Raw genomic sequence first — 14,738 nt, 5'->3', positions numbered from 1 at the left:
AGGATATTTTCTATAACCGTGCACTGTAAACATAAGCAGGGGATGGCAGAAGGCACTGAAGCAGTCCCCGCAGGGATCTAAGGATATAGCTAGAAGCAGCTTCTTTTAAAGCTTAGTGCTTTATCTTAGGTCAGCTGAAAGAACCCACTGGAGTAATCAATTTTCAAAGAGCAGATTAGTTAACAAAATTATCATTAATTTTTCTAAAGATCTATTTATTTATTTGAGAGAGAGAGTTTAAGAGCAGAGGGAGAGGGAAAGAATCTCAAGCAGACTTCCCACTGAGTGCGGAGCCTGACACGGGACTGGACCTACACGACCCCGACACCATGACCTGAGAGAACTCTAGAGTTGGACACTCAACCGACCGAGCCAACCAAGTGCCCCCAAAATTATTAATTATGAACACATATAAACATATGCGTATATGTATATATTCATAGCAGGTTGTAGAAACAAGTTTAATGATATAGGAAATCATTTATGATATGGTAAATGAAATAAGCAGATAAAAAGATGTATATACAAATTACTCCTATTATGAAAAGATATTCAATCCTACTCGTAAAAAGAGAAATGCAAATTTTAACTATAATGGGCAAAAATCTAAAAGCCTGATAATATAGAACTCTGTTGGAAAAGCTGTAGAAAAACAGGGACTTTCATACACTGCTAGTGAGAATGTAAATTAGTACCATCCCATATGGAAGGCAAATACCAAAATTAAAATGTTATATATCTTTGACTCAGCAATTCCATTTTTGGAATTTTTTTGCTATAGATAGCCTTGCATGATACATGTGAAGGCTATCCGTGGCTGCACTCTGTAATAGCAAAAGGCTGAAGATAATCCAAAGTCCACCTAAAGTGTGATTGGTTAAATAACATTGTACATTTGTAGCCTGGAGTACTGTGTAGCTGAGAAAAAGAATAGAGGAGCTCTTCATGAATTAATATGGAAGTATCTCTAAGATATATTAAATTTTAAAAATAGGATACAGAATGAGGTGCATAAAAAGCTACATTTTATGTTACAGAGAGGGAAACAACTTATATTTGTGTTGACCTGTATCTATGTAAGACACTTACAAAAGAAACTAAGAACAGTATTTACCTAGAGAGGGAATAAGAGACTGGAAGAATATTCATCAAAATGTTAGAGCCTTTCATGAATGATGGACATACAGATGATTAAAGAAATTAGAGGAATTTTCCGTAGACTCCATAATTTATTCATTTTAAAAATGCAAAATAAAGGTTTAAATGATTTTCCAGGAAACTGACCAAGTCTGTTGGTAACATTTTATAGCCCAGAGGTGGATGCTTATGAATAGCAGCAAGGCGGGGCGGGGGTGGGGTGGGGTGGGCGGAGCTGTGGAGACTGGGTCTTACGCTCTGCTTAATGTTTGCCACTCCTTCCAAGGACAGCATTTGTCCCATACACTCTTAGACCAGTTGGGAAAATTCCAGGTGGGCTGAAGTATAGAAGTCAACAAGGCAAAATGCACAGGGTCAAGTAAGCATGAGAATGAAGTGGGGTCCATCCATACTTTGGCTTATTCAAAGGTAAAAACTTATGAATAATATCATTCTAAGCAAAGCTCCACACCTCAAAAGGTAATTTCTTAGGAAGGAACTTTTGGGGTTATCCCAATGAGAGCAGTTTCTTGAGAGCTTGTAAAAGCAAAATCCTTTGAATAGCATTTAATTTACAGTTAAAAAATATGAAGCATACATTCCAGAAAAAGTGGATGAACAAAATTATCCGGTATTATGAATGATTTTTAAGCCAACACTCATGCTACTACCACAGAGATCGAGAAATATAATAGTGTCAGCCCCTCAGAAGCACCTCTAAGTGTCTCTTCTTGATCATACCCCTTTCCCTCCCATGAGAGAGAATCATGTCTTCACTTTCATGGTGACTACTGCTTTGTTTGCTTTTATAGTTTTACCACCTCCTGATGTGCTCTTAAAGATGTACTTTCATTTTGTTCATTTTTTTTTTTAAAGATTTTATTTATTTATTTGAGAGAGAGAGAATGAGAGAGAGCACATGAGAGGGGGGAGGGTCAGAGGGAGAAGCAGACTCCCTGCTGAGCAGGGAGCCTGATGCGGGACTCGATCCAGGGACTCCAGGATCATGACCTGAGCCGAAGGCAGTTGCTTAACCAACTGAGCCACCCAGGCGCCCCTCATTTTGTTCATTTTGTTTTAAAACTTTGTAAGAGCCATCCATGTTGCATGGAGCTACATTTTGTTCATTGTATTAATTACATAGTATTCTGTTACATGCTTGTGCCACAATTTTATACCCATCCTACTGATGATGGACATTTGGAATATCTCCAGTTTGGGGCATTAAGAACAATGCTGATCTGAACCACACGCTAGCTGTATTTGGGTGCACACGTGCATGCATTTTTCTAGGGCAATCAGCCCCGAGCGAAACTGTGGGGTTATAGTGTATGGAGAGCTTCTGCTCTTCTGGATACTAAAAAATGTTTTCCAATATGGTTTTATCAATGTATACTTCTTCTAGCAGTCTACAAAGGTTCTCATTGTTTCCTAATTTCACCAAAAGTTCTAAATTCTTAGTTGAGTCAGACTTCTTAACATTTGCTAGTCTAATGGGTGTGCAGTAAGATGTCATTATGGTTTTAATTTGTATTTCACTGGTGACGAATGAAGTTGTGTGCGTCTTCACATATTAGTTGGTCATTTGGACATTTCCTTTTGTGAAGTGCATGTTCAAAACTTTTGCCTGTTCTTTTATTGGATTGCCTTTCTTTAATAGTGCTTAATTTAATCCATGTATTAATAAAGAGTCTGAATGATGAATGATCAGGGCTGGAAGTTCACCATGCAGCCAGAAGGCAAATGCAGCAATCTAAGATTTTTCACAAAACGTTTTTATGTAATTAGCTGGCACAAATTATTCATCAGGCAAATTGGGCCTAAGCATCTGCCCACCACACTGTCTGCTGCCAGTCATCTACCCATGCACCCAGATCAATGACTGATGCTGATGGCAGTAGTTAATACTCACCAGACTCTTCCCATGTGCCTGGCACTGGGCTAAGCATGTGCCTTATTTGCTTCTCTTAATACCTCTATGTGGAATGTTCCATTCAGCTTAGAGGCTTAAATAACTTGACCATGATGACTCAACTAGAGAGTGATGTGGCTGGGAGTTGATCCCTCATTTAACTCCAGAACCCATGTTCCTAACCTAATTATTACACTGCCTTAAACAAAGTTTCCTCCTGGTTTCAAATTTGGGATTATTGTGTGCTGTGGAAATGGCAATCAGTTCTAGCAGAAGACAATATAATGAAGTACTTAGGTTACAGCTAGTAAAACTTAAATTCTCTAAAAGTATATCATAATACATTATGAAGGATATTGACAAAAAGGAAATAGACTTACATAAAGCTTACTATGCACTTGACTTACATTTGCTTCACAGCACATATGTGGATGACAAATATGGGTTCTTTTAACTTACTACTGTATCTGTGAGCATTTTACACATCCTGAGTAGATAAAATCAGATGCTCTTCTCCAGACTCATTTTTTTAAGGTTAAAATCAAGAAATAAACGTACGGTATTGTCTTTCTCTGACTGACTTATTTCACTTAGTATTATACTCTTCAGCTCCACCCATTTTGTTGCAAATGGCAAGATTTTCTTCTTTTTTATGGCCAAACAATATTCCAGTGTGGGTGTGTCTGTGTCTGTGTGTCTGTGTCTCATATCTTCTTTATCCATTCATCTTCACTCATATGTGGGATTGAGAAACAAAACAAATGGGCAAAGGGAAAAAGAGAGGGAGAAACAAACCAAGAAAGAGACTCTTAACTACAGCGAAGAAACTGATGGTTACCAGCGGGGAGGGGACGGGGAGATGGGTGAAATAGGTGAACCCTTAGCATGGTGAGCACGGAGTAATATATAGAATTGTGGAATCACTACATTATACACCTGAAACTAATATAACACTGTATGTTAACTATACTGGAATTAAAATTAAAAACTTAATAAAAATAATAGAATTTAAAAAAATAAACAAATAAAAGAAAGAGGAAGTTTAAAAAATCATGAAATAAACAATGATGGCAAACCTAACCATGCATCCAGTACAGCTACCCTAAATTCTCATTGCAAGGAAATAAGACAATCCGGCACATGCTGTATCGAGTCTCAAAGGGCTTTCTTAGTCATTAATAAGCATAAAACAGCAAAATATTCAAGCATAGGACAGCAAAATGTTCAAACTTTAAAAACTACTATTTCTTGGGGCGCCTGGGTGGCTCAGTCGTTAAGCAGCTGCCTTCAGCTCAGGTCATGATCCGAGGGTCCTGGGATCGAGCCCCACATCGGGCTCCCTGCTCAGTGGGGAGCCTGCTCTCCCTCTCCCACTCCCCCTGCTTGTGTTCACTCTCTCGCTGTGTCTCTCTCTGTCAAATAAATAAATAAAATCTTAAAAAAAAAAAAAACAAAACTACTATTTCTTGGGCAAGACTCCAGAGATCTGTGGAAATACCTTTGTTTCCATGTTAAACTTCGAATTTGTTGGAAGATAAACTAACTGTATTTTGAAACAAAACTGTAGGAAGGTAACCGACTTGGAAAAGATCATGAGAGCCAAGAGCTGAGCTACAGACCATGCAACCAAAGGCAGTTTCTAAGCAGTTTCTAGAATGGGCTTTAATTCACAGGGCTTTCATTTGTCCTTTTTGAGGGAACCTTCTGGCTCGAACATGTTCAGGGGCCTGTACAGCTTGTGAAGCTATGCTCTTCCTCCCGCTGAGACCCCACTCACGCTTGTAGTTTCATTTGGAAGAATAATTTTCAATGTCTGCTTCTAGGCTGAGCATTAATCCCCCCACCGCTTGATCGATTAAATCCCACTGCCTGTGTCTGGAAGGCAAAGTCTGGGCTTTATGTATTGCTTGCTGGCGAGCCCCATTTCCGTGCTCCATGGAACAGGTGCAGCAGCATAACTCTCCGCAGCAGGCTTTCAGACACTCAGATCTCGGGGGTCAACAGGTAGTGTCTTGTGTTACCATCTAGCGAGTTTAAAGGCCTGTAATGATTCTACCGCTATCTGATGAATTTGGTTCGATAACATTATCTTACCTTTCCTATGGCATTTAATAGCTTACAAGGGGAGGATACATTATCTCATTTGTGCTTCATAGCAGTTGTTTATGGGAAGCAGTGCTTTGTCGCTTTCAATTTTAACAACGAGGGGGGGACTGTGATCCTTGCCCAGAGTCACATAACTAGTAATGGCAATCTTGTTACTAAGACATAGATCACCTGATTATTAACACCAGTGTTCTTTTATGATTCACATAATAAACCCGAGATAGGAGGATTATAGAGAACTTTCAAAAGGAGCCACATTATCAATGTGCTCTGAGCCCAGAAAACTGATGGTAATATAAATGTCACATTGCCACTTACCTGAGCAGAACAAAACAAAGAATAAGTCATTTCAGTGTTGCCTCTAGGAGAAGTCTTGGAGAAAATTGCCAGGATTTCTTTGAAAACCCTTAAATGAGATCAGTCAGGCCCCCGAAGATAAGCAGGCCTGCTTTGTAGGGAAACTTGTAATTCATAAGGTCTCATTGTACTGGCTTTGCCTTCCCATGCATTTTGAATGTGTATCTTATTTCTCCACCTAGAAAACCCTGGAAGATAGGTGCTGTGGCTTGGTTTTCCCCAGAGGCACATCCTGAGATAAAGATTCAAGTGCAAGTGACTTAGTTAGAAGGAGAAAGAAACACCAGTAGGGAGTAGGGCAGTGATACAAGGAAGGGTGTGTCATTGAGCCAGCTGCCGCTGGGGTGACTGGAGCTTCACCCCAACACAAAACCTTGGACACAGTGTAAAACACACACCTCAGAGACATTCCACCTGTGGGCTGAGGGAGCTGGGGTGTTCATACACCGGTTCCTATCTGTTGTTGAGAGCTTGCTGGGAGCAGGGGATAATTCCCCCACCCCTGGCATGCTGAGCAAGAGGGCAGAGTGGCATTCTGTAGGTGACGAAAGAGCTCCCAGGCAAAGCAATATAGACACTGGCGGGGCAGAGTCACTGGTAACCCACGGAGGAGATGGAAGAACACCTGGATGGTAGGCTATAGCAGGATCCAGGTCCCACATTTTTCTAATTTTCATTTGAAGTCCAGAGTAGTATTTGGGAGATAAGAGTCCCTTGATAATGATGGACACATCAACTTGATATCAGAGTGGTTATGAAGAAATGCTTATAGAAAGACACTAAATCCCAACCAACAAAAGAGCATGGAAAGAAAGAAGAAACAAGAAAAGACAAAGAAGGCACCACTAGGGAGTCATTCCTACTCACACTTTCTCGTAAATCTTGTGGGGATGCTCTGGCCATTCAATCATACACACCACTCTGTTGGGCATGGTCTCTGTGGTTGAGTAGTAGCCCTGGGGGAAGGCCAGTAGGAGAGCCAGGACCCAGATGACACAGATGACCACCTTGGTGGCCGTGGCTGACAGCCGGGGCTGGAGGGGATGGATGATGGCCATGTACCTGGAACAGAGAAGAAAGGACAAATTTCTGATTTGGTCACCAAAATTTGCATTGGCGATTAGCATTGTCCCTACCAACGAAAAATTCCAGGGAAACCTTTGACTTCTGATGATTTTTATTACTATTTTCTGATCCTTTTTGCATATTCTATCCTTAAATTTTATGACCCTCGGACCTAAAACCCTAAAATCCATAGGAAAAGACAACCAGGTTTTTAAATATTTAGAACCCATCTAGCAACATTCCAGGAGAGATGTTTTCATCGTTAGAATGCTCATGCTGGGGACATGATAACCAAGTATAGATCAGAGGGATACAGTAGAATTAGAAGGACAAGAAAAATGTTGTCAATTTATTCAATATAAAGGCTGTCTTTATCCTTTTTGGATTAAGGAATGATGTTGATAGAAATAGTGGTTTTTAAAAGTTCTTATGTGGCAATTGAAAAGGCTAACAATCTTATATTGGTCTCTATAATGTGAGGAACGATGAGTGTGTGTGTGAGAAAGAAGTAGCCTAAGAGAAAACATCAGCTCCAGGTGAAATCTTCATCCGTTCTTTGAACATCTAGAAGTCAGTGTGTGGCTACCAAGGCATGCCTCATGGGGAGAAACAGTCTCCACCTGCTGAGACAGACACACTTGGGTATATTAAAGTCCAGGGTGGATGAAACCTCATTTGCAGGAAGGGGGAAGAAACGTGAATGATGACTCAGGACTTGGAGCCACTCCCCCATGTCCTCTCCCCCGGGATGGAGCCCCGAATGAGTGTGTCCACACGTTTGAATTTGTGCCACCTCTGAAATGTAGCAGAGATCTTAGGAATAAATATTCCAATCAACATTTCATATCAATTATAATCACATCAATTCTGAATCCTCCATTTTAAAAGGCATCTTACTCTGTGTATTTTTTCTTGCAAAGTTTATGGATCCATCCCTTAAAATATGTATCCTTTGTCAGAGTAGAAATTATGTCTCACACTGCCTTTGGGGTTTAAATATTATCGGACAAAATCTTACATTTGATTCTCTGATATGCAGGTATTTCTGGCTTCTGTGGGACGGAATGGCCAATGGAGACTTCGGAAAAGAGCAGACAAATAGCAGCCCAGCTGTCAGCTGGATGCACATAATTCCACATAATTCTTTTTCTACACCCTTTGGACTCCTAGGATCTGTAGGCTGGAACTGGGGCCACGGTTACAAGTAAAGCAATTTCACTCAGCATGTGCTCTACAAATTCGCACTGGGCACCTGCCGCATGCAGAACACAGCTTTTCCTTCTCGGCTCCAAGCTTCTAATTTCTCTGGGGAGAGTAGGCGCATAAATAGGCAACCACAAAACATGACAGTAGGATATGTGACCTCAAGTGGTAATCTGATAAATGCCTTAGAGCCTCACGGAGGCGGCAGAGGTAATCAAGTCTTGGTATGGCAGGGGAACTGTTGGAGGCGCTTAAAGAGGTGCATTTAGCTGGATTTGGGACAAGTCTGCTGGGCATCCAGCTGGAAGGGAAAGAAGCATTCAGAGCCTTCCTCTCTTCCTCGTGTTATGATCAGATCTGACTCCCTGTCTGGGAAGCTTGATGGCTTAGTTTTTGTGAAGGCTTCTTTGAGTGACCTTTTATAATTCTAAACTTTAAAACACCTTTCTTCACATTTTCTTGCTAGCGACCTGGGTTTTCTTCTCTGGTCTTTTCTAGTGATGCCACTGAAGCTGTTCAGTGTATGGAGGTTGGATACTAGGGTACCTCATGTCAGCCTTCACATATATGATCAGAAGTGATAACCTTCCAGAAGAAAACCCTCAGAATCTCTTCTTTCTGCCTCTTTTGGAAAAAATGGGCAGGCGGTCTAGAAGTCAGGAGAGAGTGGAATTCGGAAGAGACTTGGAACAGATATTTTGGTGGGGGTGAGCAGTAAGCCATAAATCTTCGGGCAAGTTTCCTCGGTTGAGTTGGTGGCCATAAAGCCTATCATGCAGCTATTGTCTACAGCACCAGAAGGGCAAAGACAACTCTCAAAATGCCGTGAATCAAACACTGTCTGTCTTCTTTAGGTTACCCTAAGGGACCATAGACCTGATGACCTTCCATCCTTGGGGTGGTCTCCTGAAAAGAACCCTAAGACATCGTGATTTCCCTCCTGGATCTGCCTCTTTCTTGCTGCCTGAAGCCAATGGAGCACTGGTTTCCTCTTTAGACAGGGAATGCAGAATCAGAGCCAATGGAGGTGAACCGCGCAGCTACTAATGTCCTTTCCAATTCGGTGAAGGGCTGGACCTAGATGGTCATTAATTGTAGGCTGGCTTACTGGATCATTTCCCAGAGGAGGCAAGATCTTCCCCCTACAAAGCTGGACACCTAGCCATGCAGAAGCCTTTCCGTGCCAGCATCCAGGCTTCTGCTCTCACTGTAGCTGTGCCTTCTCAGGCTCCACAGGAGCTTGAGGAGACTGCACAAAGGAGAATGTGCTAATTACACCGCCCCCTTTTAATATTATCTCACACGCAAGATTTTAATTTGCTTTTAACTCAGGATAAGCATTCAATCTTAAATAAATGTACCTTAACATCCATGCCCGTGCCCAAATTGGCAATACACCATTCAAAATCTAACGTGACTGGGGCTTAAGGGGAACTGCATCGGCATACTGGTGCTATAGCTCCAAACAGGTTGCAGAAAGTCATATTTTAACTTTATTGCAAAAATTACAATTTGGGAGCCCATTTCAGTTAACTCTGCCATTTCTTGAGTGGAGGAGCCATTTCAGTGACAGATGAAAGTGTTACCCGCATAAAGCCAGAGAGAATAGAAAAGATTGGCCCTAAAAATTGTATTTTCATTTGTTCAAAATAGAGTCATTTGTAGATCTTTCTCTATGCCTTTCTTCTTTTTTACCTTTCTTCCTTCTTTCTTTGGAAATCCTCACTTCTGGAGCTTATGTGACATGCTTCTTTCTTACACCCCAAATCTAGTACCCCTGGGATAACTTGTCCGTAGACGGATGCATATTTTCTTTCCTGCTGACCATTCCTAGCTTGGATTCCATTAACATACCTTTATATATTTATTTGTAACCACCCTGAACAATTCTTGCTTATTCAGTTATGACTTATCATTGAGGAAGTGCCACAAGCCTTGGGAAAATGGATTCAATAAATATTTATTGACTGCATTGTGCTCAAGAGACCAGAAGGCAGTCAATGAAATGTCTTTCTGGTTTACGCATTAATCATCAGGCTGCCAGAGAAAGGGGTCCGGGGGCTGTGTGGGATGTGGATTATGTTCTCCACTTCAGGTTGTTCCAGTCCCATGGAGGGCTGGTGGCTCTGATTTGAATTGTATGTGGCCTCCCAGCTCAAACACCTGAGGTGCTATCCTCCCCTTGCATGATCATGCTTTATAAAAAGAACTCTCCATAGAGTCTCTGAAATCTGGCAAAATATAAGGCTGCACATTTTTTTTAAAGGCAGAGTGAAACAATAAGTGAAAAAGAATCCAATCTTCTGATAAGCCCCAGTATCCTCATAATATGTCCTCTTATACTAGCCCTAAATCACCTGGCAGAGAGGATGTCTTTCCTCTGCCAAGAGATCTCACCTCCCAGGCCCTGCCTCCAGTTCCAGTCCCCACTCTCCCTCATCCCCACTCACTCCCTCCCAGGATGGTTTCCGTCAAGGGACTACATCCGCCTGGGTTCAAATGACAAGGAATAGTGACAGCTGAGAGCATGGCTGCTGTAGTCTAGCTCAAAAGTTGGCGAACTTTTCCTGTAAAGGGCCAGATGGTAAATATTCTAAGCTTTGTGGCCCACACAGTTTCTGTCATAACTACTTAACTCTGCCTTTGTAGTGTGAAAGCAGACAAGGCAACTGTCTTGGGCATGACTGTGTGCCAGTGAGACAATTTACAAAACTGGTGGGGACCGTGCTTGGCCTAGGGCCACAGTTTGTTGATCCTTGGTCTAGTTGATAGGAAGTGAAGAACAGGAGGAATAAAAACCATAGGAGAACATGGTGTACTCTTCAGAAACACTCTTTAGCTTTGGCAGACGGAGGACTCTAAGACTAAAGCTCATTGGGTGGATAGATCTTATAGCCCACAAGGAGCTAGTAAAGTGGTCAGCCGCCATTCATGACTCCAGAATCTAGATGCTTGTCTGAGTACAGTGGTCACTAACCCATGATGTTTTTACTCCTTGATCTTCTGGCTGGCTCCTACTTATTTTCATGGCTTGGCCCATTTATCATGTCCTGTGACTGGGTTTAGGTGCCCTGCCTTTCCTGCTGTGAAGATCTCTAACCTTGTGTGGACCACATTTCAGTTTATTTGCCTGTCTACCTTGTCTTAATTCATCCTTGACAGATCTTGTGCAGATGGCCGTTGCTGTGACTTTTTCAAGCTGGTTTCCTTGGCTTCCCTCAGTGCCCAGAACATAGTAAAAACTCAATGAAAGCTTAATTGAATAAATGAATATGAAATTTCTTGGTATATAGCAGGGGCTCCATAAATGGTTGTTGAATAAAAATAAATGCAGTAGGAGAACTACATTCTTACTCTACCTTCATTCTTCCCAGTCTGAACATATGTGAGACTATTACGGGGGAATAATTACTGCTCAGTGTTTTCTGTGATACACACATCCAGGATCATCCTGCAGGAAGGACTTCACTGGACCTGGGTCTTCAGAATTTCCCATCTCTTGACATTAAGTCCTTACACAAATTCTCGATAAGTATTTGTTGACTAACTTCCACACTGACCACTATGTACAGAATTCAGTCTTACTACGTGGCATCTCCCTCCAGCTCTCCTTCTGAACAAGAGGCTGCTCCATCCTTTCCCCTCCTACTTCCCACCCCATTCCATCTCAGAGAACACCTGCTGGGGCATCAGTTGGGGTTCTCTCCTAGGACCTTTCTTTAATCATCAAAACCCTCATTTAGACAGATCACGTGACCATAACTTTGTCCACTCAACTAAGCTCAAGCATCACACAACTATAACCAAAGAGGCCTTTGAGCAGCCAATAGAAGTGACCTGAAGTTCACATACTACCAAAACATTTTTGTTAATGGCAAAGCCCCTTGAGTCCCCACCACTATGTTATGCACAGTTCTAAGAAGCACGAGCTTCTGGCCTCTCAGCCCAACATAGATTCACAGCATTGTCGGATTCATTTTAAAAAAGTGCCAGCTGACAGCAACGGCACAGTCAACAAAACCATAAGAAATAGGTGCAAAGACAGATGGAGCTGAGAGCCTGGGACAATTTAGAGTTAACTGAAGGAGAGATGGAGCTAACTGATGTCTGAGCCATCCTGCCCCATGTGTGATCAGAGGATCCATGTGGTTCAAAGGTGATTCAGATATAGAGTCTCCAGCCAGGGCTGCCATAAAAGTACACATGACTAAGGCCTGAAACGAACTATGGGGAAAAAAAGCAGTAAAGATCCAAACCAAGTACAGTATCCTGAAGGCTTCTGCCTGTAGAGGTGGGGCCAGATTTGCATGAAAACTTAAAGCAGAGGCAACTGGGATGGAAGGGTGGGGTGAGGGGGGGTTCAGAGAATGGCATGTTCCCACCTCCTTCTCCTTGTCCTCCAGGGCAGCCTCTCTTCTCCCACAGACCTCCTTTTTTCACCAGATAAAGGCAGGATCCTGTGAGTGAGGCACTCACTGTTGGTTGTACAAGTGCAGAGTTGGATCCTGTCTTTGGATATTCTGCTAAGTGTAGATTTTTTGCATTCATTTTTTATATTTTAAAATATTTTTTATTTTGATTGCTGAATTATTTGTGCCACCTTAAATTTTGCACCCAAAGTGAATGCCTCACTTGCCCTACTCTAATCCCAGCCCTGATAATATTGACCACTCAAGTACTTCAGGTGGGATAATCACTGATGAAATGAGGTGCACTTGGACTTAGGTAGTGGTGGGACTATTGTTCAAAGCTGCAGGTCCCGTCAACCCCCTGATAAACAGTTATGCTGTGTCCTCTGCCTGCAGCCTTGTAATGCCCAGGTCACCACAGCATGGGTGGCAGGGTTGATGTGAAGCCTGGAAAATTATCACTAACATGAGCAGAACGGAGGCTGAACAATTCTACTGTATAGAGTAATTGGGACACCCTTGCTACTGTGATTTTGCCTTTTATTGTACATGCAAATCCACGACTATTTATTTTATTGACTGATTGGCTGATAGTGCTTTCTTACTTAAAAAAGCTCTTTGATAGCAATAAGTTATAAACAAACAAAAGTGTAAGTTTAATGAAAAATTATAGGCTTGATTTCTGCTTTTCATTAAAATTAATGATGAATGTGTGACCTGCACACAGGGATTGTAGACATTTACCTTCTATGGAGCCTCAGTGTTACCACTGAACATGTGGAAACCAGAGGACACCAATCTGCTAAAGAAGCAGCAACATCCACACCAAAAAGTTAGTAGTTACTTTAAGCCAAATGCGTCCAAAGACGTTGACATATGCAGTGAAAATGGTGTGTTTGCCCATTACTCTGTGAAGCATGACTTTTCATTTAGATTAAATGACTGTTCTAAATTAATTTCACTAATTTTCAGTTCTAATTTTTCTTGTGCATGTACAAAAGATCAAGTGATAGCTATTAGTATCTTGGCTCAGCAGAGGACTTGGCAAATAGCCAAACGATTCTAATTTTATAGCACTGTCATCAGATTTTTCAAATAGGAAATCAGGTAATTTCAATATGGTTCAATTATTTCATAATATAATTCATGGAATCAAAGTTTTGGGAAGTAGAAACAACTGACATAGTTAATATTATCATGAATTCATTTCAAATTTCGACAGTGAAGATAAATTGTTTTGTTTTGATACTAATATGAATACAATGTGGTAAAAATAATGTCCTTATGAAAATAAGAAACCTATGGAACAGAAATATACTTGGAGACATATAACTTGCCAAACAAGCTCTGGTATTTTACCAATTAAAATAGAAGCTGAAGTTGTTGAAATTTACAAAAATTTTTGTAGGTGCAGAGTAACTGAACTAATTTTTTTCTTTTTTGTTAGTAAAGTTGATAATGAATACAAAAGTATACTTCAATAAGATTTTGGAAGTGTTTAAGACTTTGATAAACTGTTTTGTGAATTAACCTACATAATAATACTAAACTTTTTGCCCCTGAGTCCTCTAAGTCTTGGTTGCATTTTGTTTAAAATTAATTGAATATCTTTAATCAAATATTTTTTAAAAAATATTTTATTTATTTATTTGAGAGAGAGCAAGAGAGATCACAGAGGGAAAGGGAGAGGGAGAGGGACAAGCAGATCCCCGCTGAGCAGGGAGCCCAATGCGGGACTCAGTCCCAGGACCCCGAGATCATGACCTGAGCCGAAGGCAGAAGCTTAACCAAATGAGCCACCCAGGTGCCCCTTAAATGCAAATCTTTCTAATGGAGCATCCCAAAATATGAGCTTCTGAAGCTTTTAGAAAATGATAATTTTTTAATACAAATCTGGTAAGTAAAAAGACACTGAAACGTAACCCTAAAAAGGCAAGAGAGGAACTGCACAAAGTAAACAATGAAAGCTCTAAGGTGTGCACAATTTAATTTTGGAATTCTTGAATTGCTCTTAGGAATATTTTCACTTGTGGGAAAAATCTTTTGATAGATCTCTATTTTTTAGTAAATAATTTGTACTCTCAGAATGGACTGGTATGAACTTGGAGTGGACTGCAATTTTGCAGTATTTAAGTTTGGTAAAACATTAAAAAGAAACAGAGAGACCACTTATTTACTAACTTAGACAACTTAGTTTTTTTCTCTTAAATCTGTCTTTTTGTGTCTTTGTGCTACATTCTGGATACTTATTTTGGCTCAATCTTCCAGTTCATGGACTTTCTCCAGCATATCTAATCTATTATTAGAACTGTCTATTAACTTACGTTTCAACTCTTATTATTTTTCATTTTTATAATTTTGACTTGCTTATTTTTCAACATGTTTGGTCATTATTTGTATTTTTCACTTGGTCCTCCTATTTTCAAGCTTCTTCTTTATAGCTTCTTTTTTTAATTTCTTTATACATAATACACATAGTTTATATTTTGTCTCTGTTAACTCCAATTACTTAAGTCTCCCTGGGTCTGTCTCTGCAGGTTCTCACTCAC

The 14,738-nt window shown here is 40.7% G+C and overlaps 1 protein-coding gene across 1 annotated transcript in view; it reads right to left on the bottom strand.

Moving 5' to 3' along the window:
- TACR1 (tachykinin receptor 1) overlaps window positions 1-14,738 on the bottom strand; it is a 156,514-nt gene that overhangs the window by 79,127 nt on the left and 62,649 nt on the right. The window contains exon 2 of the mRNA XM_036099428.2: window positions 6,380-6,574. Within this exon, the coding sequence (XP_035955321.1) occupies window positions 6,380-6,574 (195 nt within the window). The remainder of the gene's footprint in view (window positions 1-6,379; window positions 6,575-14,738) is intronic.

Source organism: Halichoerus grypus, chromosome 10, assembly GCF_964656455.1.
Source record: "Halichoerus grypus chromosome 10, mHalGry1.hap1.1, whole genome shotgun sequence".
NCBI classification, from domain to species: domain Eukaryota; kingdom Metazoa; phylum Chordata; class Mammalia; order Carnivora; family Phocidae; genus Halichoerus; species Halichoerus grypus.
The sequence above is the reverse complement of the archived record's forward strand: the minus strand, read 5'-3'. Positions and strand labels throughout refer to the sequence as shown.